Source organism: Colletotrichum chrysophilum (genome assembly GCF_026319265.1).
Source record: "Colletotrichum chrysophilum strain AFK26 chromosome Unknown scaffold_30, whole genome shotgun sequence".
Lineage (NCBI taxonomy): Eukaryota > Fungi > Ascomycota > Sordariomycetes > Glomerellales > Glomerellaceae > Colletotrichum > Colletotrichum chrysophilum.
This window is the reverse complement of record NW_026517317.1, coordinates 119,820-141,704: the sequence shown is the minus strand read 5'-3', so window position 1 is coordinate 141,704 and position 21,885 is coordinate 119,820. Positions and strand designations below refer to the sequence as shown.

The following is a 21,885-nucleotide window of genomic DNA, read 5'->3' as shown; positions in this document are numbered from 1 at the left end:
CATCCTCCTCCACGTTGCAACCCGAACGATCGGGTCAACACTACTAGTGGGCGCACGCATGTATATCTCCCCCCCCCCCCCCCCCGCCCCCCGTCCTCGGTCCGTTCCGAAAAGTGCAAAAAGACAGAGACAGGCTGGAGGAGATGGGCAGACAGGGCCAGGCGGCGCGTGGGGGTCGCCGCGCCTCGGCCCACCCACCCTCATTTTGGCAAGTAAACCCCCACGCGGAAGATGGATGGGGGATGCAGCAAGGCGGCGATCACGCGACAAATCTCTCTTCCCCCCTTCTCTCTCTCCACATGGCCGCATGTATGAGAGACTTCGTCACCACAAACCGGCCCAGAAGGAGCAACAACGAAAACACAATATTAGGTGACTTAGTTCGCCGCGGCCCACGCGCGGAACCACTCCAGCGCCTCGGGGTTCGCGACGGAGGCGTTGGTCTTGATGTTCATGCCGGACAGGATCTGCTTGACGGCGACTTCGATCCTACGCGGTGTGTTAGCCACAACCAAACTCATGTAAGTGAGAAAGACAGAGCAGAGATACTTACTTCTTCCCGTTGCCCGTCTTGGGGATGCCACCGCCGCACTCCTCCACGACGCCGGGGACGTGTCTGGGGCTCAGCTCCCTGCGGATGACGCTCTTGATCTTTGCCCTCAGCTCGTCGTCGAACGTCTGCCCGGCCGCGGGCACCACGAACAGGCAGACGGTCTCGTCCGAGTCGGTGGCTCGGCGGCGGCCGACGCAGACGGCGTCCTCGACCTCGGCGGGGAAGAAGCGGGTGAGGATGTTGTAGATCTCGGCAGACCCAAAACGCACGCCCGCGGGCTTGAGGACGCCGTCGGAGCGGCCGAGCATGACGAGCGAGCCCGTGGCCGGGTTGGGGATCTTGACGAAGTCGCCGTGGTGCCAGACGGCGCCCTGGACGTCGCAGATGTCGGCGAAGCGGTCGAAGTAGGCGGCGCGGTACTTCTCGTCGCCGCCGGGGCCGAAGAAGGTGAGCGGCTGGCAGGGGAAGGGGCGGACGCAGACGAGGTCGCCTGGGTGGGAGGGGTCCGGGAGGGCGCCGCCGGAGAGGGAGTCGACGGCGCGGATGGCCATGCCGAGACCGGCGCACTGGATCTCGCCGACGCGGACGGGGAGGAGCGGGCAGGGGGCGCCGAAGAGGGAGATGATGTCGGTGCCGCCGGTGATGCTGGCGAGGTTGACGGTGGCGGGGAAGGCTTTGTAGACGAAGGAGAAGGTGGACGGGGGCAAGGGGGAGGCGGTGGAGTAGATGGCCTCGAGGGCGGAGAGGTCGATGCCGGGCTCGTTGACGGGGTAGACCTGGGCGGCCTCGAGGGCGGTGAGGTAGGCGGCGGAGGTGCCGAAGTGGGTGACGCGGAGGGAGGAGAGGAGGCGCGGGAGGGAGAGGTGGCCGTCGGGCTTGAAGGGGGAGCCGGAGTAGAGGACGAGGGTGGCGCCGACGGCGAGGGCGGAGACGGACCAGTGCCACATCATCCAGGAGGTGGTGGTGTAGTAGAGCATGCGGGAGCGGGAGGTGAGGGAGCCCTGGAGAAGGTGCTCCTTCTTGTGCTGGATGAGGGTGCCGAGGGCGGTGTGGACGATGGCCTTGGGCAGGCCGGTGGTGCCGGAGGAGTAGAGGATGTAGAGGGGGTGGGAAGGCGGCAGCTGCTCGAAGTGGAGCGGGACGTTGGGCGCGGATGCGAGGAAGGAGGTGTACTCCTCGGCGGCGACGCCGGTCGTCTTGAGGCCGTCCATGCCGAGGTCGCAAGCGACGTTGTTGATGACGACGACGTACTCGAGGCCCTTGGGCGCGAGGGCCCTGACGATCTCTTCCGTCTTGTCGGTGCTGCTCCACTCCTTGCCGTTGTAGACGGTGCCATTGTCAGCGAACAGGACCTTGGGGGAGATCTGGGCGAGGCGGTCGAGGACGGCGCTGACGCCGTTGTCCGGGCTGATGCCGGTCCAGATGGCGCCGATGGCTGCTGCTGAGAGGGAGGCTACGAGGGCCTGGTGGTGGTTGGAGACGAAGCCGGCGACGATGTCGTTGGGGCCGAGGCCGTGGGCGCGGAGGGCGGCGGAGCAGCGGCGGACGGAGTCGCGGAGGTCGGCCCAGGTTGTGGAGACTGAGGGGCCGAGTTCGGTGGTTGTGATTGTTGCGACGGCGGTGGGGTCGATCGGGGTGTTTGCGGGGAAGAGGAGGTTCTCGGCGAAGTTGAGACGGGAGCCGGAGAAGAAGTCCGGTCGGGGGTACATGGGCGCATTGGGAGGGAGGACCTGTGGACAAGATCAGCGTCTGGAATGGGATTTCGGCAATTTCCCATGATGATTTGATCATCTTGGGCGGCGAAAAGCTTGGGCGAGACTGAGACTATGGCATGACTCGAGAAGGATGGGATGTTCGTTATGCAGATGAGGGGGAGTGCTGGAAAACGCAGAGCTTTCTGCTTTTGCTAGAGCTTGCATCCAAGGTTTGTTGATGAGGGGAGCTTCTGACGAGGGTTCAAGACACTGGTGGCGAGGGTTTGACATCGACGATTCGGCGTCCTCATCTCCGCTGTTGCTCCTCTTGCTGGCACTTGCACGCATCGGGGCGAGAGAGTAGAGTTTGGATCTTCATGGTGCTCTCACACCACATCTCACACGATGGACGGTCTCCCATTGATTTCGTTGGTATTGGGATATGTCATGGCGTACCAAGCAGGGTGAAGCAATGGGCAATAGGAGGTTGAAGCTGGGCTCTTTTTGGTTTTGGATAATGTGTGATGGACGGAGCGAGTGGTCCGGCGTACCTTGTCGAAGGGGGTTGAGGCAGTGATGCCGACGAAGTGCCAGACCTCCTCCCAGAACTCGGCAACATTCTCAATGGACCACTTGTAGAGACCGGGATAGTCGTTCAGCTGGAGGCCGTACTTTGAGTTGACCTTGAGCAGGAACGCCCACATGGGAGTCGAGGTGGGGTCCGGGTGCCTCCAGAGCTCGTTGCGTGTGACGCTGGTGATGGTCATGATGGGCGGTTATCGTAGCCGGTGAGATATGGGATGAATTGGGTGATTAATTGACTCGCTTGGCTGGACGTGCTTCGAGACGACGAAGGTCCTGGACTGTCCGTATCACCTACAACGGGTCGTTGGGTAAAGAAGGTCTGCGGTGGGAAAAAAAAGAAAAAAGTGTTGATCTGCGATTCCGGAGGTGGAGGGAGCAGCAGGACGGCAGACGGGGAGTGAGAGAGAATGGAAATTGTGCCGTCGCAATCCGACGGGTCAGATTCCGAGGGACGATTCCGAAAAAAGGGTTGAGGCAGGCACGCAACCCCCAGAAAGAAAGAGCACGCCGGAGTCCGGGGGTGGGGGGAAATCTGAGGGATCGTCCACCACCAAAGAGCCCGCGTTCCTGTTCCTCATCTAAGAAAGGGGATACAGTGCAGAGCAGAGAAGTCTGTCCAGCTGGCTGGAATGCTGTTTCGCATTGGAGCTCGGGCGGTGGCTTTTGCTCCGGTTCATGAACCTCTCTGCCTCTGGAGGCAAGGTACTTGGGTGCGTCAATTCCGCGGTGGACATCGGAGGGGGACCGTGATGAACAGTGCTCAGTGAGATGCTCGTGTTAGTGCTGTCTTAGGTAAGGCACCTGAGCTACTGCGCAGTCCAGTTTGACAAGCACACGACACACATTCACCTACGCACATAATTGGAGAGGCATGCTAGCCCATGCAAATGCAAGGCACGCCTCGCCCAAGACCTCGGCTGGCACAGGTCGAGTGAGGCGTTCATGGCATTGCAGACTAGCAAGAAGCAAAGCCACGCTCATCCCGCCCTGTGGCTGGTGCGCTCTATGGCATTGCCATGCGTCCTCCCCTCCCCCGCCTCGATTCGTCTCAACGGGCTCGATGCCCGATAGCTGCGATCGAATTCCAGGCGGCCCCTATCGATAACGGCGCCAAAGCGGCCCTGGGAAACGTCTCAGTATGCCCCATGCTGCTGGGTAGAAGCCTGTAATCCGGGGTTGCAGTGACAGCTCACACACACACCTACCCACAGCTTGACAAAGTAAACACGAACAACACTGCAAACTGGGCTTTTGTCATTGGCTGCGCCGAGGGTTCCGGGGCAGTATCATGATCTCTCTCATCTGTGGCGAGGCGGGCAGCATCGCATCGAGGGGCAATCGAGATTTGGAGATGAGGGGCCGAGGGTGGTGGTACAATACAGTAGTAGTGGTGTTTCTCTCATGTGCTGTGTAAGATGAGCAAGAGATTGAAGGGGTCCTCGAAGAAGAAAGGACATTGCAGAATAACATTGCAGAAAGCAATGTCATTTGCAGGTCTAACTGCAACCTCGTGCGAACCCGGGAGGAAAAAAAACTCTCAACGGTCGAGTTGATGCCATGCGACGATGTTGAGACAGTCCTTCGGGCCCGCGTTCGTTCGACAATTCATCAGCTGACGATCCGAGCGGCCCTCACTCCATTGTCGCTCGTTCGATTACCTGCAATGGCTTGCTGTCCCCATCGTCAAGTTTGCGCGCGCCCTGACTTTGCTTTACACTCTCTCGACGTACCTGCGCACAAACAACACGACACATCCTTGGTGCTGCGTGTAAAGACGTGGATCGTGGCTCGCGCGTCGTTCATCTAACAGCCCTCAAATACCAGGATCAACTCTGCTCTCTTGTGGTCGGTGAGGCCTGGCGAGGCAGGGCAGACGATGCGTACAAGGGCACTTGGTGGTGGAGAGACTGACGAACAGCATTGAGTTGGGCAGAGACGGCACAGAGTAGAGAACACTAGTAGTGTAACACTACGCTGGGCGCATTGCTGAGCAAACACACGACGAGTGTGAATTATTTTGGTGACCAGAAAACATCACTTGCGTCCGCACCTCTCCTTCCCGCGGAGGCATCGGACGGCGTGTTGAATAAGAGAGGGCGGTTTGGCGGCAGAGACGAGCAGGGAGGTCCCATGACGAACTTGCCATGCTGGCCAAGCAAGGCTGGTTGGCGCTGCTGAAGTCGCAGCCATGGATAGGGCGGCCACGGAAAGGGAATCGCGAACTCGGACGTTTAGTCTACTTGCGGGCCGTTCGAGGCTGCAGAACAGAGCGGAAGAACGGGGTCTTGCTGTGTGGTTCGCGACGAGTGGTCTGACTTCAGAGTGGTGGAAGCTCTCGTTAGCTCAGCTTTCTTCCCGTCATGCACACACCATAGGTAGTAGGCAAGGGAGCTGATTGTTCTGCGAGGCTGCATTAGGGCCGGCACCATGTGAGATGTTGGTTGCAAGCAAGCATTTACAGATTGCGCCGATGCCGCTGACGATTGGGTCTTGCCATGATATCCGGGAGGGACTAGTGCTCGTTGATGCCGACGATGATGTCTACCTTGCTTTATTACAACCTAGACAGAAGCGGGAGCGACAGGAAAGAAGGAGCAACGGGGCCCGAAGTCCGTCATGTTTGTCCATGGGTTGGTTGGTTTTGTCCGGGGGTGTCGGTCGGTCTCAGTCAGCAGTCTTTGATCCGCTGCGTCCGTCTCGGCCGTGTCGTCCGGGCAGCCTGTCAGATCAGAGCAAGGCGTGGGTGGTAGTTGGCCGCCCCTCCCCCTATTTCCCGCGCGTGATACGGTGACATGGCTGCCGAGAGCAGTAACGCGCCGGGGACAGACGGGATTTGCCCAACAGCCGAGATCACCTCTGCTGGCCCTCTGCTGGGTCGGAGAGGCGGCAGTGGATTAAGCTACGGGCAGAACAGGGCCGCTTGTTGTGTGCTCAGGTCATGAGTTTTGCCCGACAAGGATTCCCGCCGTTGCATTGAGTCCCACAGAGGGTCCTGATTTTGGGCGAGAGCAACATGAGGCCGACCAACTATTCCTTTTCTTCTTTTGCTATTCGTCTTTCAAGGGGAGGAAACAGATTTGCCAGGCTTGCCAGCTTTGCTTGATGCTTGACGGACGGGGGGCAAATTGGGCTCTGCTGGTTGGACAGGGGAGCTCGCGGGGTGGTGCGTGTGGTTGGACTTTGAGGTTGCTGGTCGTCCAGAGTTGCATGGATGAATTGGCAAGCAAGAGACTGGATGGGGCCCAGACCGGAGGCTAAGAGGACGATTGAGACAGGAGGAATGAATGCCTTCAACGCCGACATGGATCAGAGAAGAGGCAGACTGCAGCTGAAGCGAGGGCTGCTTGCAGCAAAGAGCAGCACGCAGTTACAGGGCCAGTCCGTGCAAGTCGAGCAGCGGCCAACCCGGACCTCTCGGGAGACCAGCAGGGGTGGGAAGGAATCAGTCGTGTCGAAGTCGATCATCAAAATTGATCGAACGCGCTAGAGGGACAGCAGCCAGAGGTAGCAGTCCCCATTAATCATGACTTGATCTTGCCTTAAGGTAAATCAGGAAGTACCACTTTGGTGTTGCGCACATAGAAAATGTACTTGCAGAGTACCCTTTCTTGTTGCGGCCTCAAAGCAAAGCCCGCCAGCGCGGTAATTTTCCTTCATCGTGGACCTTTCTCGTTATTATTTTTTTTTTTTTTCCCTCATCGGCCGTCATCTTCATCTTAATTCTCGGCCCTTCCCTCTCTCATCCATTTCCCCTCTGCTCAAGCCTCTTCTTCTTCTTCTTCTTCTTCTTCTTCTCTTCCTCTCCTCATCCTCCTCCCCCTCGGTCTCTACCCGTCCCCCTCCTTCAGCGAATCCCCTCCTCGCCCTGGAGAGACTGGACTCCCATCCACAGTGTTCTTTGTTTCCCATATCTCCGGGATTCAAACACACAAAGGAACAACAACAGCTTATTAGCATCTCATTAGCAAGGAGTGACGTAGCAAATAGGCTTCTGGCCGTTTGCTAGGTACTGCTGCTGGCGGAGCGCTACCTCCCGAACAGCCCGACGGACAGCCAATCGCAGGGCGGCGCCGCACTGTAAAAAGCTCAAAAAGCTCAGGCACCCTTCTGGACCGTCCACGAACAAAAAGAACCCGCCCGCGTACCTACCCGCGTAAGGCACCTACCTCGACACCCACTCTTCGCCGCCGGGCTAAGGTACCTCACCCTCACCTCATTCTCGGTGCAGCAACAGCAAGCAAGCAGCAACATTGGAAGAGACCCAGGCCTCTGTCTCTCCCTCTCTCTCGCAGCGCCCACCCGCACCAATTTTAAAATCACGGGGCGGCCCAATCCCATCGCGCGACCAACCGAAATCGACAATCCGTCTTTCGTCTTTTTTTTCCTCACTCGCCCCTGGCCAGTGTTACAAAACTTGCGAAAGAGCAGCCAGCTCCCACCTTCTTTTCCCCCCCTTTCCCGTCTCCCCGTCCCGACACCGATCTTCACCTTGAGATCTTTCCACGCGGCAGTCCCCAAGGCAATACTTTCTGCCCGACAACAATATTTCTGCGCCATTGCAGAGCCACCAGAGATTCGCACCTTCTCTCCCCGCCACTCTCATCAAGGCCATTCAACAATTCCTGCTTTTCTCAAGCATTCAATTGCAAGCAGCGAAATCGAAGCCGTCGCGCAGCTAGAAGTCACTGACGAAAGAGTGTCATCTCTGCAGCCCGCCCGTGCAGCCGACCTACACCACCTCGTTCTCCAAACTACGACCCGACACAACCTTTCCAGCCTTCCCGAGGGTAGAATTCTGCTTACAACAGCAGTCTCCAAAGTCCTGGTGAGTAATGACCGTTATTTCTCATCACAATCGTCGCAGGCCAGCCCAAATTCGTGGTTCCGGCACCTCGATAGCTCCAGTGGCTTGTCAAGCGTCCAATTTAGCGCCTCCCTGGGCTGGTCGTGCTTCCCATCAAACCCTCGGCTCAAAAGTGTCGGGCGCACAGCACTCGCGCCTTGGAGACAACTGGAGAGAGACGCAGGTGCAGGCGCAGCTGGTGGATGCCGGAGCCTTGGTTGGGCCTTGCCGTACATGGCCTGCCCCCAACGCCCTGCCCTGTCGGCTCGCCCTCTCAGTGGTCGCCTGCTCCGCGACCGCGTGTGCGCCACTGACACTCTGACCGACAATTCCCTTTTTCCTCAGACCTGCATCTTCTGTGCCTCTTCCAGCACTTCCGGCGACTCCATTGCAACTGGCTCCGTTTGCTGACCGACTTCTTCTCCTCTAGCAACTTCAATTCCGCCCTCATCATAGAACTGCATCGCTTCTGCTTCTATTCACCTCAATTCCAACGAGCGCGTCTGGTCCTCTAGACTCCCGATACCCCCCTTTTTCGCTTTTCGCAAATCCAAAGCACCTGTCCCACACAGACTGCCAAAGCGCATCTCAGAGCAATGCCCCGGAGAATTGCGAATCCCTTCTCGACCTCCCATTCCCCCGCAATGCCGCAGACTGAGAAGGAAAGGAGACCTTCTCGTTCCGGCAACCGGATCACCAACTTCTTCACTTCACCAAAGGGCGCCAAGGATAAGGACCACCAGACTGCCCATCAGGCTCTCTTGGCCATGCAGCAGCAAAATATTTCTTCCACCCAAATCACTCCCTCCACCATCTCCCTGCCTACCATCTCTCTCTCGACCGCCAATGCGAACGAGCCCGACAACAGCGAGCCCCCGACGACCCTTTTTTCGCCTCCCTCCGCCTTCGAGACGGAGAAGAAGCGCCGCTACGATGCTCAATTCGGTCCCCTCTTGCACCCTAGCCACCGCTACGTGAGCAAGTCCAACGATGGAAAGCCTCTCGACCCGCCCATCATTGATGAGCCGCCTTACTACTACATCCTCACCACCTACATCAGCTACCTGCTCCTCATTCTCTTCGGCCATGCTCGCGACTTCTTCGGCAAGAGGTTCGGCGACAAGAAGCACTACCAGGCTCTCAAGCCTCAGAACGGCTATGCGCCCTTGAACGAGGACTTTGACAACTTCTACGTCCGCCGACTCAAGATGCGCATTGACGACTGCTTTGCCCGACCCATCACCGGTGTTCCCGGCCGCTACATCACCCTCATGGACCGCGAGTCCAGTGACTACAACCGAACTTACAACTACACCGGAACCCACACTGAGACCCTCAACATGAGCTCTTACAACTACCTTGGCTTTGCCCAATCCGAAGGTCCCTGTGCCGATGCCGTCGAGGAGTGCGTCAAGAAGTACGCTCTCAGCACTTGCAGCCCTCGCGCCGATGTTGGTACATCCGACCTGGCTCTCGAGGTCGAGAAGGAAATCGCCAGTTTCGTCGGAAAGCCCGCTTCTATGGTCTTCTCCATGGGTTTCGTCACCAACGCCTCGTCCTTCCCTGCTCTCGTCTCCAAGGGTTGCCTGATTCTCTCCGATGAGCTCAACCACGCCTCCATCAGAGTCGGTGCTCGTCTGTCCGGTGCCGTCATCTCCTCCTTCAAGCACAACGACATGATTGATCTCGAGCGCAAGCTCCGCGAGGCCATCTCTCAAGGACAGCCCCGCACGCACCGCCCGTGGAAGAAGATTTTGGTTGCCGTCGAGGGTCTCTACTCCATGGAGGGAACCATGTGCGACTTGCCCGGTATCATGTCTCTGAAGGACAAGTACAAGTTCTATCTCTTCATCGACGAGGCTCACTCCATTGGTGCCATCGGTCCCCGCGGACGTGGTGTTTGCGACTACTTCGGCATTGACCCTAGCCGTGTTGACATCCTCATGGGTACCCTCACCAAGTCTTTCGGTGCCAACGGTGGATACGTCGCTGCTGAGAAGTCCATTATCGACAAGCTGAGGAGCACCAACGCCGCTACTATCTACGGCGAGTCGCCCGCCCCCTCGGTTCTCATGCAGATTCTGGCTTCCCTCCGTCTCATCACTGGCGAGCTTTGCCCTGGTCAAGGTGCCGAGCGCCTGGAGCGTATTGCTTTCAACTCTCGCTACCTCCGCCTGGGTCTTAAGCGTCTTGGCTTCATCGTCTACGGCCACGACGACTCCCCCATTATCCCCGTCATGCTTTACAACCCTGGAAAGATGCCCGCATTCAGCCACGCGATGCTTAAGCGCAAGATCTCTGTCGTTATTGTCGGCTACCCCGCTACGCCTCTCATCAGCTCCCGCGCTCGTTTCTGTGTCTCTTCGGCCCACAACAAGGAGGATCTCGACAGATTGCTCCAGGCTTGCGACGAGATTGCCGACCAGCTCCAGATCAGATTTTCCACTGGTGTTGCTGGTGGCGCCGAGCCTCTCCCCGAGGGTGTCACACCCGAGACGGAGAAGGAGTGGCGCAAGGCGAACGGTCTCGAGGGCGTCTACAAGCCTCCCCGCTGGAAGCTCGAGGACGTCATTGCCCGCGGTGTCCAGGACTGCAAGACCATTCTGCGATAAAGCATCCGCCCTTTTCATGTTCAAAAATGTTTGGTGACGAGTACACATTTCACGACTGCTTTGACTATTTGGTCAGACGCTGACGAGGTGCGGACTGGACGGGGAAATGAAGCAAAGTCCTTTGATGGCGGGGGGAGAGGGAGTTCGGTGCACTGTATTCACTTCTGTTGGCATCGGCTTGTTTGCATGATACCTATGATATCGAGTGTCGTGTGTCTCTTATTCCTTGACTGGGATGCCTGCATGGAAATGGCGTTACGGGAGTGATGGTTGGATTAGCGAACGAATTCATGTGCCACGGCACCGAAACTATATAAATATTAGTATTAGGCTCCTCGGAGCTGAGAAATTTAGACAACTAAGGCACCTTAGAATAATGTACACACAATTCTTGAATCATTGAAAGTTCTGCTACATCTTGGCTGTGAAATCAATACCCTGGGGGAAGAGGGAAGTTTACTTTGGGGAGGGGACCGCAGTCTGATGCTCCGGTAAGAGTAACACCAAACTTGTCCTGGTCATGTTGGCTAAGGATATTTTGCACTGCGTCTCGACGATGTTGGTAATGCCACGAGGCTTGATCTTCTTGGTCGTGGGATAACTTGCAACGTCCATCTCGACAAAGCTATTTCTTGGATAGTCACCCCAATTATAACATCAGTAGACGAAGCCACTGGTGTTCTACACATCCTCGAGCTGAAAACATTAATGGGGTGGGAGGTGGAAAGCCGGTCCATTCCGCCGTTGAAGAGATGCTAAGTACAACCAGCATGGCAACGACACCACATGAACAAGCCTCCTACACGGCAACAGTTCTCTGACGGGAGCTTTCCTCTTGAAGAATCCTACTCATGCTTTCACGCCAGCTGCTCTGGCTCGCAGCTCCCCGTTCCTTCTGTTCCTGGCCAAAAGGGATGCTACGACCAGGCCATCCCACTCTGCTCTTGCCCCATCCCTCTTGTCCCCAGGGCAGGTTGCTCCTGCCAAGGTGAACTTGGATGAAGTTGCTCCTTCCTTCTGTCCAGAACAAACCTGGGAGTACGTACTTATTATTGCGATGGCTCAAGTACCTAGAATTCGACCTGTCTCCACGTCAACCCGCGTCTCTGTTTTGATTCCTTCCACCTCACCACCTCATCGTCGATTGTTCACCACCCTCCATCCACCCCAAACATCACCAGCCCCGATCACACCCAGGAACAAATCTTTGCCCTCTTCATCTCTACCTTGAACATCCGGTATTCTTGTTTTGTGCCGTGTGTGGAATTTTTGGTCTTGTTTTCTTACCACTCGTCTCTTCGTCGACATCGGCACTTTCGGCCGCAGCTTTGGCGCCTTCCTCCAGCACGAAGCCGTCTCAAAACAACTAACAGCCGAACTACAGACAATCGAGCTGCACGGTTCTTGATCGGTCAGTCCCTATGGCGGACGACTACCTCCGGCACGGCCCTGAGCCGGCTCGACTTCTGCACCCTCGGCGGATTGGCAGTGCTCGAGAGGCTTCACGACACCGGGACGGTTCCGGTGATCACATCCTCCCGCCCCTGCGGCCTTCCTCCTCCGGTGATAAACACACTTACAATTCTGCATACTTTGAGATCATGGGTCGCCAGGGCGGCTCGTACGCCCATGTCGCTGCTCAGCATTCTCGCTCGGCCAGCACAGGTGGTGGTGGTCGCCGGCAGGTTGCCCCTTATGCAGGCCATAAAACCCGAGCCATCTCATCATCAGCTAACTTCCCGACTGTTGGCACTCCTCCCAAGAGTTCTCAGCTGGAGATTTCGTCACAAGTTGATGGACTGTCTCTTTCTAAGGTGCCGCGCAGCCAAATGATACGTGATACAACCTCCAGCAGTGCAGTCGCGGGATCATCATCTCAAGATGTTGCAAGACCCTCTCGCCCTTCTAAGGGGAACAAGTCTCAAGTCGAATTTGGCGATCAAGGCCTCTTTGTTGAACAACATGGCTCGCATCCTCTGGTTAACAACCCGCCGGTTCGTCATGGACGCTTCCCAGATTCGTCCCCTTTCAGAATCCCATCATCTCTCTACCGCGATTCTGACGACAAACATCCAATGCGGAGAGGACCCCGGGGTCACCTCGTTGAAGACAGCCTATTGCCTCAGAAAGATCTCCGCGATCTTCTGTTCCCCGACGATGAAGATAAATCCGTCAAGAGATGCTCGGCGCGAGGAGTATCGGGCTTTGCTGTCGAAGATGACGAGTCCGAAGATGAAGACGATCGTGTCAGACTTCAACTCGATGTCATATCGAAAGGGACGGCTTCGGAAGGAACAACGTCTAACAGCAAAAATACGGCAGCAGCTGGAACAGTGAGCCGCAGCAACCGTCGAGCAAAGTCAGCTCCAAAGTCAACTGCCAAGAAGAACAATACGTTCAGTCTTCGACCTTCGGTAGATCCAAATGCATCTGCTTCCTCTACCCGCACTCAAACTGGCGGAGACACGAGAAGCATCGACCAGGCGAGTCGACCGAGCACGCGTCCCGCTCCGTCCACACACGCTACCACTCAGACGAGTCAATCGCGTTCAGGAAACCCTGGAAGCTCAATGGGACTCAGCGTGACGACAAGAATGGCTATAAGAGCAACCAAGCCTCAAATCCGAGTCGTCACAGTGCAGAGGACCGCTTCGGAACAGAGAGCCCAGGATGCACGTCAAGACCAACCCACTTCAAACGCCTAGAATGCTTTGCCCAGGGAAACCTCATCGACGAGAGCACAGGCTCCAAACCCACAGCAAGGGGGCACTTCTCGCAGGGTTGACCTGCGCAGTTCAACAACTTCAAATGCCGGTCCTGCTACGGAAGCCCCTTTGAGGCGCGAGGCGCATCGCGCAGCCAGAGAGCCCCCGAGCTCCTCGGTTCCCTCTACGACTAGTGTACGTTTATCGCCTCGTACCAGATTTGTTCCATCTTTTCGAAGACGACGTGGCAACAAGCCTCAGGTGTTGAATCAGCGTAGCGTGGACCCCAACACTCTGGGCTTAATACCCATCAACACCCTGCCAGGCCCTCTCTACGAGCCTAACTTTCCAGTGGCTAGGGTCCCAGATAGAGGAAGCTACGCAGGATTCCCGCATGATAATTCTCCGCTCACCAACAGTCACTCGACTCCAACGAGAGCGGCTGGTAGCAGACGTCGAAGCAACACGCTGCCCAATCCACCCACCGTCAATGAGCTCGATCATGGCGATTCGCAGTTTGATGGTAAGAGTGGCCTCAGACTTGCGCCCAAGCTTTGGCTAACGAGATGATGTAGAATCCTGCGCTGACTTTTGCCCGTCGACACCTGGCCTTCATCAGAGCATCGACATTCAGAACCGAGCGTCACCGGTCGTCGTATCTCGAACATTGTCCGACGACGAAGGATCAGCCCACCGCCGATCTACCTTTCGGCAATTAGAAGATCCTCACACTCCCATAAGGAAGGGTAGAGCCCGCGTATTCACTGGAAACCTACAGCCAGTGTCTGAGACGAAGATTGTCGAGGGGTTCAGGTCACCTGATGGTTGGCGTCGCGCCCCCAAACGAATTGCCGAGAGGGTGTTGAGCCCCCTATCATACAACAAGGGACCCGAGAGAAAGCGATCGGTGAAGAGAACCGAACAGAAGTCCCGAAGCGGAAATCAGAATCAGCGGGCCAAAGGCAGAGATACAGTGGTGGGTCAAAACGCGCAGTCAACCATGGTTCAGCATATTGTCAACATTGCCAACAGGTTGGATGGCAACGAGGCAGTTGCCGCAAGCGACCAGGATAGCAACGGAGAGGATGACGAAAGCCCCAGAGGTTACACTCACAACGCTTCCGATCATGTTAAGACTCAACATCGACCCATGGGCCCGATGGAAAAGAAACGAAGAAGCGGCATCGCCCAACTGCAGAACCAGCGTGAAGCTAAGAAAGAGAAGAAACTCCCCATTGTGTCTTCTCCGGCAGAGAAGTGAGTTGGTTCAGATGCTCCGGCAGCTGGTAAGTATGAAAGCAGTCGCAATGAACGTGTCGCATACGCCACGGCTGACATTTTACTTGGCACTGACAAGTTGCGGCAAAGACATGTTGGAAACGAGAGGAACTGAAATCATGAAGTGACTGGAGTTGAACATGTTGGATCAACCCATTGCGTGGTCGTGTACGGATACGGATTGGAACGATTGTTGGAAACGTTGAAGCATGGAAGAAGAAGATTTTTTACCCCTTGTCGGTGTACTGGCGAAGACCAGGGTTGGAGAACATAGTTCTGAACAAGAGTCCCCATAGGCATTCATGATAGCAATCACTCTCTACTCCACGAACATCGCAAGTCCTGAGCGTAGAGAGCATACCGTCTCACTTTTAAGCGTCGCCTTTCCAGATTATATGATTTGAGTCTTCAGCACCCTGTGTGTACACGCACGCCTATGAGGACGAGAAACAGACAAAAAGTGAGTCTCGCATCATCAAGTGCACCAAAAAGATTACACAGTGCCCAAGGCCAGAATCGAACTGACGATCTTCTCATTTCGGGCCGGAGAACCGGATACTAGTGAGACGCTTTACCACTGAGCCACTCGGGCTTTACCTGTGTGATGGGGATTAGAAGCAAAGTGGACTATCATTGTTGTGGGTGTGGACCGGGGCAGGGAGACCTAAGTCGTGGAGGCGTGTGGGTTGGTTGACTCGAGAAATCAAGCGGGGCGGAAGATTGCAGATAGAAGGAGACGACGCCCGGATAGGCAACTCAAATTCGAACAACCTGGAGCGGGTCTTCGTTCGGATCCGAGCAGAGGTATGTGGGAGAGGACGGGAGGGGAGGATCCAACTGCGAGTCAAGTAACGGGCTGAAGTCCGATCAGCCCATATCAAACCTTAATACAGATAAAAGCCGTGCTTATGTTAATTTGACCGGGTTGCTGTGGTGCTGTTTTTGGGTTGTTGGGTGGTTTTATTTGGGGGGAGGGGGATGGATGATTTGCATGGAACACTTCCAGAAACTGGCCCCCAAAAGAGAGGGACCCTTGAATTTGGTCCTCGTCTTGATGATTGAAGCTGAGAAGCTGGAGCTGGAGCTGAAGCTTCCACCAATGATAGATAGACCGAGCAATTTCGACTTTTGATTCTGGGATTGATGCTTCAATGCGGCCCGTTTGTACGTCAACCGTGGTAAAGCCGGAGTAGATCGAATCCACCCGTCAACATCAATCCGTCCCCTCAGTTAAGGTATGTGTTGATTGTATGTGCACGACTTACACGATTCAGACGACGAGTTTCAAGACACGAGAAGGTAAACCACGGCCTTGACTCTTACGGTAGCAGTCCAGCTTCTTTTCATCCTTCTGTGACTCTGGAATAGGATAGATACAGCAGAGATCAACGCGACCAATTCTCCTACGAGCCAACGTCTTGTATATCGGCCAATCTACCTCAGACAGCAAAGGGTCAGACCCAGCTGAAAGCTTAATTCATGGGCATCAACACAACTGACTTGCATGGCCCCACGGGACGTGGAGAAGAGCATCACGCAAGAGCTATGTGTTGCCCTTGCTGCACACGGACTGCACTGCAAAACGAACTCTTGGGCGACAGATGGGAAAGAGGTGAATGAATCGAACATGTGGGGGTGATGGTCGTAGTGGTGGTTCTCACCTCGTCTATTACCTTAGTGTGCGTGTGTAACTTCCAGAATATCGAGTCTCACCATCACTGACAGCATCCATAGACGGAGAAAACAAAAAACCGGTTACCTCATCCCATCCCGCGCATCTGCGACGTCTTGGCCCTGCGCTGCGGGCGAACACCAACACGGCACACACGCGCAGGTTCAACGCCGGGCCTGTAATTTGCCATCAACACCCGCCCGCCACCTCCGGCGCGGCGCCGGTTTCTGGGCTGAAGCAGTCAGGGCAAGACAGACATTCAAGACATCCATCTGCATATGCCATCACTGCTTGGTACTAGATCCACAAATATGTCTGTCTGTCTCTCTGTCTGTCTCTCTCCCCGCCCCGGTCCGAATCCAAATCCAAAACCCAAATACACATCCAAAATGAGACATCCCAAACCCTTTTCCAGAACCTGTGAACCAGACTAAACCACATCCAGCCCGTCCCAAGAAACCTCGTATTGTGTGAAAGGCCGCCGGGAAAGCTCTGTATCCCAAACCCAGATGCCCCACGCGCCTGTGCCGTCCCGGAGGTAGGCAGGCCCCCTTACCACTCGGCCCTCCGCGCCGTCTCCGGCGCGAATCACCACTCCCCTATCCCCCCCGGGCCACGAACCAAACCAGCTCACCACATTCAACATGCCACACAGCCTTCCCGCGATATCCACACTGCAAAAAAATCCCACCTAACCCTTCAGCCCCCAAATCATTCAACCCCGGGGCTCTCAAACACCCCATCCATCCTCCAAAACAGGAATTTTAGCCATGGCTACTGCACAATGTAGGTGACAAAGACGAGAGGCTACCTAGCGAGAGACGGGAGAGTGTGAGAGAGAGAGAGCCCACCAGACTGAGACAAGCCTAAACCCGCACCTCCCCGCCGCACCCGAATACCACCCTCCCGGTAGGCCGTCGTCGCCGCCGCCGCCGCCTCAACGACGACGAACGACGACGATCTTCTCGTACGGTGTGTGGCGCCGAGGTTTCTCGTACGGTGTGTGGCGCCGAGGTGACGGGCACGACGTCGCGGTCGTGCCAAACCCTCAGCATCAGAACAATCCGAACTTCAACGCCCCAAACCCCCTGCTTTGCGCATCTCACCCAGGGAAAAAAAACGTGTCAAACGTACATACATCAAGAAAGGCACATGTCATTCGTATCACAACCCCCCCCCCCCCCCAAACCCACTCACACACGACGTCCCGACCGTCCTCCCCCAGCACAGCCTCCTCCTCAGCTACGCTACGCTACTCAACTCCCCCGAACCAGAGTTGCACAATCTCCGGCACTGATTGACACACTCACGCACATCTCACCGTTCGTCATCCCATCCCCCTTCCCCAACCTCGAACGGGGCGGATCCCCCGTGCTTCTAGAAGGAAGAAACCTTGACGCGATCAACCTCCTTGGCAGCATGCAAACGCGTAAGAACCGGCGCATCTCTTCTGGAGAGATCGTCCCTACTTCCTCCCATGGGCACACAGCACCTGGGCGGAGCCGGCGCGTGTATCGGATTACCATCCTCACCCATCGACCATCCTCCAGGGGGGGCTCGTTCTGGCTTCCCCTCTTTACACTGCAGTAAAACGCATCTGTTGTTCACACAAGGTCTGGATGCCGCGCATTTCCAATGAATGGTGAATAAAATAATGCCAAGAATCAGAAATAAAGAGCTCCCTTTGATAGCTTTCGCAACATGTCTCTTGTCACACGTAGCAGCTGCCATCCTCCTCTTGTATCCAATCCCGTCAAGTAGTGCTGTTGGTTACACGTTCGCTCTACAGCTCATCAGACCACCTCCCAAGCCAGTGTTGACACCGTACATCTATCCCCGCTTACACCCAGCGTAAGCCCCATCCATACCCTAGGTCCCCTTCCTCCTGCCCCTCCTCCTCTTCCGCCTACCAAATGGACAAAAATATTTCAACAGCTTCGAAAAAAGGATAGCTCCGGTAAGACGGTTCCCGGTACAGTGTCTCGTTCGTCCATGGTCTTGGGAGCTCCTACATAAAAAAACAATATTGCTCGGATCCACGTTTCGAGTTCGGACAGCCCAGGAACAGTTGCGAGACGAAACACCGTGGAGAGACCCCGCCCAGTCGAACCCACACAATGTTTCCGCGACAGGTATTCCAAAGCAGTCGTGTCTTCCCCTTGCGCAGCGCTATGCAGGTAAACCCCAACTCCGGTATGCTCTGGTCCTTTTGAGCTTGCAGCCCCGCATCCCATACGGCTGCTTTTCCACTTAAGATAATTCGGATGGGAAATAAGTTAAATCATTGAAGGGTAAGGGTACGCGTCGATGGTGATCAGCAGTGGTATCGCCCCCTAGATGATACCACCTGGCGGATCGTAGCCAGATGCCGCTCCCCTTGCCGAAAGCCCGGCACTCCCTGGTTGTTCTGATGATACATCGACTTGAGCGTTATTCGTCTTCCGTAACATAAACATGGGCTTCTTGCCCTCTTTGTCCAGCTGCTTGAACAAGATGAGGGGCTTCTCTTCCAATCCTAGACAGCGCTCTTGATCTCCGTAGACAATGTAAAGGGCGTACTGATCCCAAGGCGCGTTGATCTGGTATTTCTTGAGCGCGGCGGGCAGCACTTTATAGCACGGATCGTCCATGCTGACTCGGAAGGACTTGAAGATTTCGACGGATGCGTTGCTCGTGCTCGGGGTGTCGGGGGCGGGCGTCGGCCCACGTTTCGGAGCCACGGGCTGTTCGCGGCCTCTGTAGCCTTGATCGTTTTCGGCGAAAGTAGACCTTGTTGACGGGGTCGGCACGTCGGAACGGTAAGATCGAGAACCGAGAGTCGCGCCGCCAAGGGTCGGAGGGGACGTTGGAGAGGGCATGTTCGGAGACGGGTAACCAGGGGAAGTAGCTGTGGCCGAGCCATTCATGGCAGCCAGATGCGACGAGGACAACACAGCTCTTTCTGCTGCGTTGGAAGGGTCCAGAGACTGCTCCATCCTTTCGTGAGTTGTCTGCAAATGCGACGGCGATGTGTTCTTCGGCGTCGTTCCCAGCATGATTCTCTTTGTGGAGTACTGCCTCTTGAGACTCATGGATTGGGTGGAGGAAGGTGTCGGGGCTGGCGGCGAAACGGTCTCGTATCCGTAACTCTGATTGTTGTTGGTTGACACATTCGGAAGTGGCTGTGACGAGTCCTTTGCCAGCCTCAGAGCCGGCAGCATGTCCTCCCGCAAGCGTCTGAAATCGTCTGTCAATCGACGCAGATCCTGCTCGACCAAGCTCATCCGTTCGTCGCGCAGACGGAGCTGCTCAACCAAGTGCTTGATATCTTTGAGGGTTGCTGTCGCGTATTGCGCCTCGGCATCGGCGGCTGAAAAGATCCCAAGGTCAGCTAATCGGGTTTGAGAACGGAGCACAGCACCACCTACACAACGGCACGTAGTGGTCGCTTTCTATGGGAATGTCCTGAGCCTTTTTTACGTCGTAGACGCTCTTTAAAATGGTGAGGCGATGGCCAACACTGGCAATGCCCATAGACTTGAGGTCATCATGCTGCAGAGCGACCAGAGCCTCGCCGACGATTTCGTTTTCTGTCACAAAGGTCAGTCAATTGTCACGTCACCCTCGGATGGCGACGGGACAGGATGGACTCACCAACAAAGCGATCGGCGTATTGTGGCAGGCCAATTGTGCTAATGAAGTCGGCGCACTCGTCAGCGGTCCACTCGGAGATGATGGTCTCGGGCAAGCGGTCGGCGCTGCTGCGATGGCCGTAGGTAGTAGGGGTATGTTCGTTTGAGGAGGGCAGCTCGGAATCGATTGGCGATGCTTCGCTGTTGGTGACTGGAGAGTTGGGCCCAAGGCTGCGCTCGTATTCGTCGTCGGCGTCCGACTCCGCGTAGGCGGTGCCTGAATCGAAATTCATGGCTGGTGTGGCCGTCGTGGTCCTCCTCGTCGTTGTCGCCGTCGTGGTCGTCGTGGTCGGCAGCGATGGGGAACAATGCTAGTTGGTGTGCAGATGGACAATGCAAAAGGAGATTGGCGGTTAGAGAGGCAGCGAGAGGCTACAGGAGAAGAGACAATGGAAAGGAGGAGAAAGGCTGGATGACGAATCGGGGTGGTGTCGAGAAGCGCCGACGGTGCCCTCAGCGTGAGGAGTCGGTCGTGGCGGCGGCTGCGGGGGCCCGTTGCAGAAGAGATTGGAAGTGTGGGAGCAGCACACGTTGGAGGCGTCGGGTTGGCAGAGGAGGAATCATGAGCATCGAAATCAGAAACCTCGGCGTCAAGTCGTCCTCATCGGCGTGCAGTCGAGAGAGACAGCGTTGGGGGAGATGTCGCGAGGCTCGATGGAAGGCACGCTAGGTAGACTAGACTGCAGAAGTAGGAGGACAGGTCAGGTCGAAGATGGGATCGTCGTTCGGGTTCGGGCTGAGGCGAAAAAAGGTGGAGGAAAGGACTGGCAGAAGCAGCCACGGGATTGGATTGAATCGGCTTGGGAGGACGAGTTGGCGGGCAGGTACACGGCGGGTGGTGTTGGACGGCGCACGGAGCGAGGTACCTCAGGAAGTACTTGGTGGAGGTACCGAGTATGCGAAGGTACCCAAGAGGCAAGCAAGGCACTGGTAGGTAAGGTAGGGTACCTACGTAAGGTACGATCTGGGATTCAGACCTTCTAATGGTGGTCTGCTGCTTTGAGGGGTTCCAATGCCGCCGCTGCTGCTACCTAGGAATTGCTTGCAGCGCGCTGCTCCTGCTCCTGCCAGCAATGGCGCTCGCTGAACGAACAGCTCCCTCACCTCCGCCCCTCCACCTGCTGCTGCCCACCTCAGGTGCAGGGCAGGCGTGGCGTGGAAGGGATCCGGTTAGGGCCCCAGCAGTACTTCTGCCCGCCATCCAGTGACAAGAGCGCCCTGGTGCCTGTGCCAGCCCGGTAGCAGCAGCGGTAGCGTAATAGATATGGATGGGTACCTTAGCAGAGACCTTGGCCGAGCCAGGGCCAAGACCACGACCATGCCCAGGACAGGACCACTACGGCCACGACCAGGACCGGCCCACGACTGGGATGCCACCCTCACATTCACTCACACTTCAGGCTTTGGGGGCTCTAATATGCAGTACCCAAGTACCTTCCATGCTCTGCTGTCTGCAGTGGACCGGACTCTCTCACGCACACGACAACGGAGGGCCCTCCTCACCACCCATCACCCTCTCCCTCTGAGGTGAGAGCTTGGAGGGGACCCATTTGTCTGCTCCCGTGCTTGTCTCGAAGTAGCCGCTGGGCCAGAAGCACTCCATGCGTCGTGAAGCTGTGGTGTTGCGATGCTGCCGTGCCATGATGCTGTGCCTTGCTGCGTCCCATGCTCAGGGAGGCAAGTCTCTTCTTCCATCTACGTATCTACCTTACCTTAAGGCAGGCATCATGTCAATATCGCTCACTTTTCCATAAACATATAAAAACCTCATCGGCCTAATTACGTTACCCATCCCTTACCGAGCTGAAGAGAGGGGGGGAAACTTGCAAAACAAAACAATATTCGTCCCCAATATCATCACAGCCATGCCAGCGAGCCATGCACCACCCAGCCCGGCCCATTACCGCGGCCCCAACGCCTGTGTTAGCGCCCAAGGGGGTCATCCCTGCGCCCACGACGCGATCCAATTGCTTGCTTGACATGCTCCTCCAGCCTGAGAAACTCTTACACAGGCCTCAGCCATCAAGAGGCAAAAACCACCCAAGGCAAGGTAGGCACATACAGATATATATGCTTCATATTGCTATGCCATGGATGTAGGGGAAAACCCTCCCCGGCAACAAAGACAAGACAGACAAGACACGGACAGCTGTCTTTGCTTCTCGCTCAGAGACATACATTGACCTCAGAGACACTGGCATCCATCCCAAACACGCGTACCACCACCATCTGCTGCGTAGTATGGGCTTTTGTGGGAAGAGACGTCGTTGGC

At 56.2% G+C, this 21,885-nt stretch overlaps 4 protein-coding genes and 1 non-coding gene across 5 annotated transcripts; 2 read left to right on the top strand and 3 right to left on the bottom strand.

Annotated features, from left to right (window-relative positions):
- Positions 1-377: 377 nt before the first annotated feature.
- COL26b_004790 (uncharacterized protein) lies at positions 378-3,014 on the bottom strand (the record flags this gene model as incomplete). The annotated part of the gene is made up of 3 exons (XM_053177656.1): positions 378-489; positions 554-2,283; positions 2,799-3,014. The coding sequence occupies 3 exons, from the start codon at positions 3,012-3,014 to the stop codon at positions 378-380; spliced, it is 2,058 nt and encodes a 685-aa protein (XP_053038368.1).
- Positions 3,015-8,319: 5,305 nt separating this feature from the next.
- On the top strand, positions 8,320-10,287 carry LCB2 (serine palmitoyltransferase component; the record flags this gene model as incomplete). The annotated part of the gene is made up of 1 exon (XM_053177655.1): positions 8,320-10,287. The coding sequence occupies one exon, from the start codon at positions 8,320-8,322 to the stop codon at positions 10,285-10,287; it is 1,968 nt and encodes a 655-aa protein (XP_053038367.1).
- A 3,705-nt stretch (positions 10,288-13,992) lies between these two features.
- COL26b_004788 (uncharacterized protein) lies at positions 13,993-14,385 on the top strand (the record flags this gene model as incomplete). Its single annotated transcript, XM_053177654.1, has 2 exons — positions 13,993-14,249; positions 14,361-14,385. The coding sequence occupies 2 exons, from the start codon at positions 13,993-13,995 to the stop codon at positions 14,383-14,385; spliced, it is 282 nt and encodes a 93-aa protein (XP_053038366.1).
- A 386-nt stretch (positions 14,386-14,771) lies between these two features.
- On the bottom strand, positions 14,772-14,862 carry COL26b_004787. Its single transcript has one exon. It is a non-coding gene; the product is annotated as a tRNA-Thr (tRNA).
- A 3,413-nt stretch (positions 14,863-18,275) lies between these two features.
- On the bottom strand, positions 18,276-19,846 carry COL26b_004786 (uncharacterized protein; the record flags this gene model as incomplete). The annotated part of the gene is made up of 3 exons (XM_053177653.1): positions 18,276-19,291; positions 19,350-19,511; positions 19,576-19,846. 3 exons carry the CDS (start codon positions 19,844-19,846, stop codon positions 18,276-18,278), a joined length of 1,449 nt encoding a protein of 482 aa, XP_053038365.1.
- Between the last annotated feature and the right edge of the window lie 2,039 nt (positions 19,847-21,885).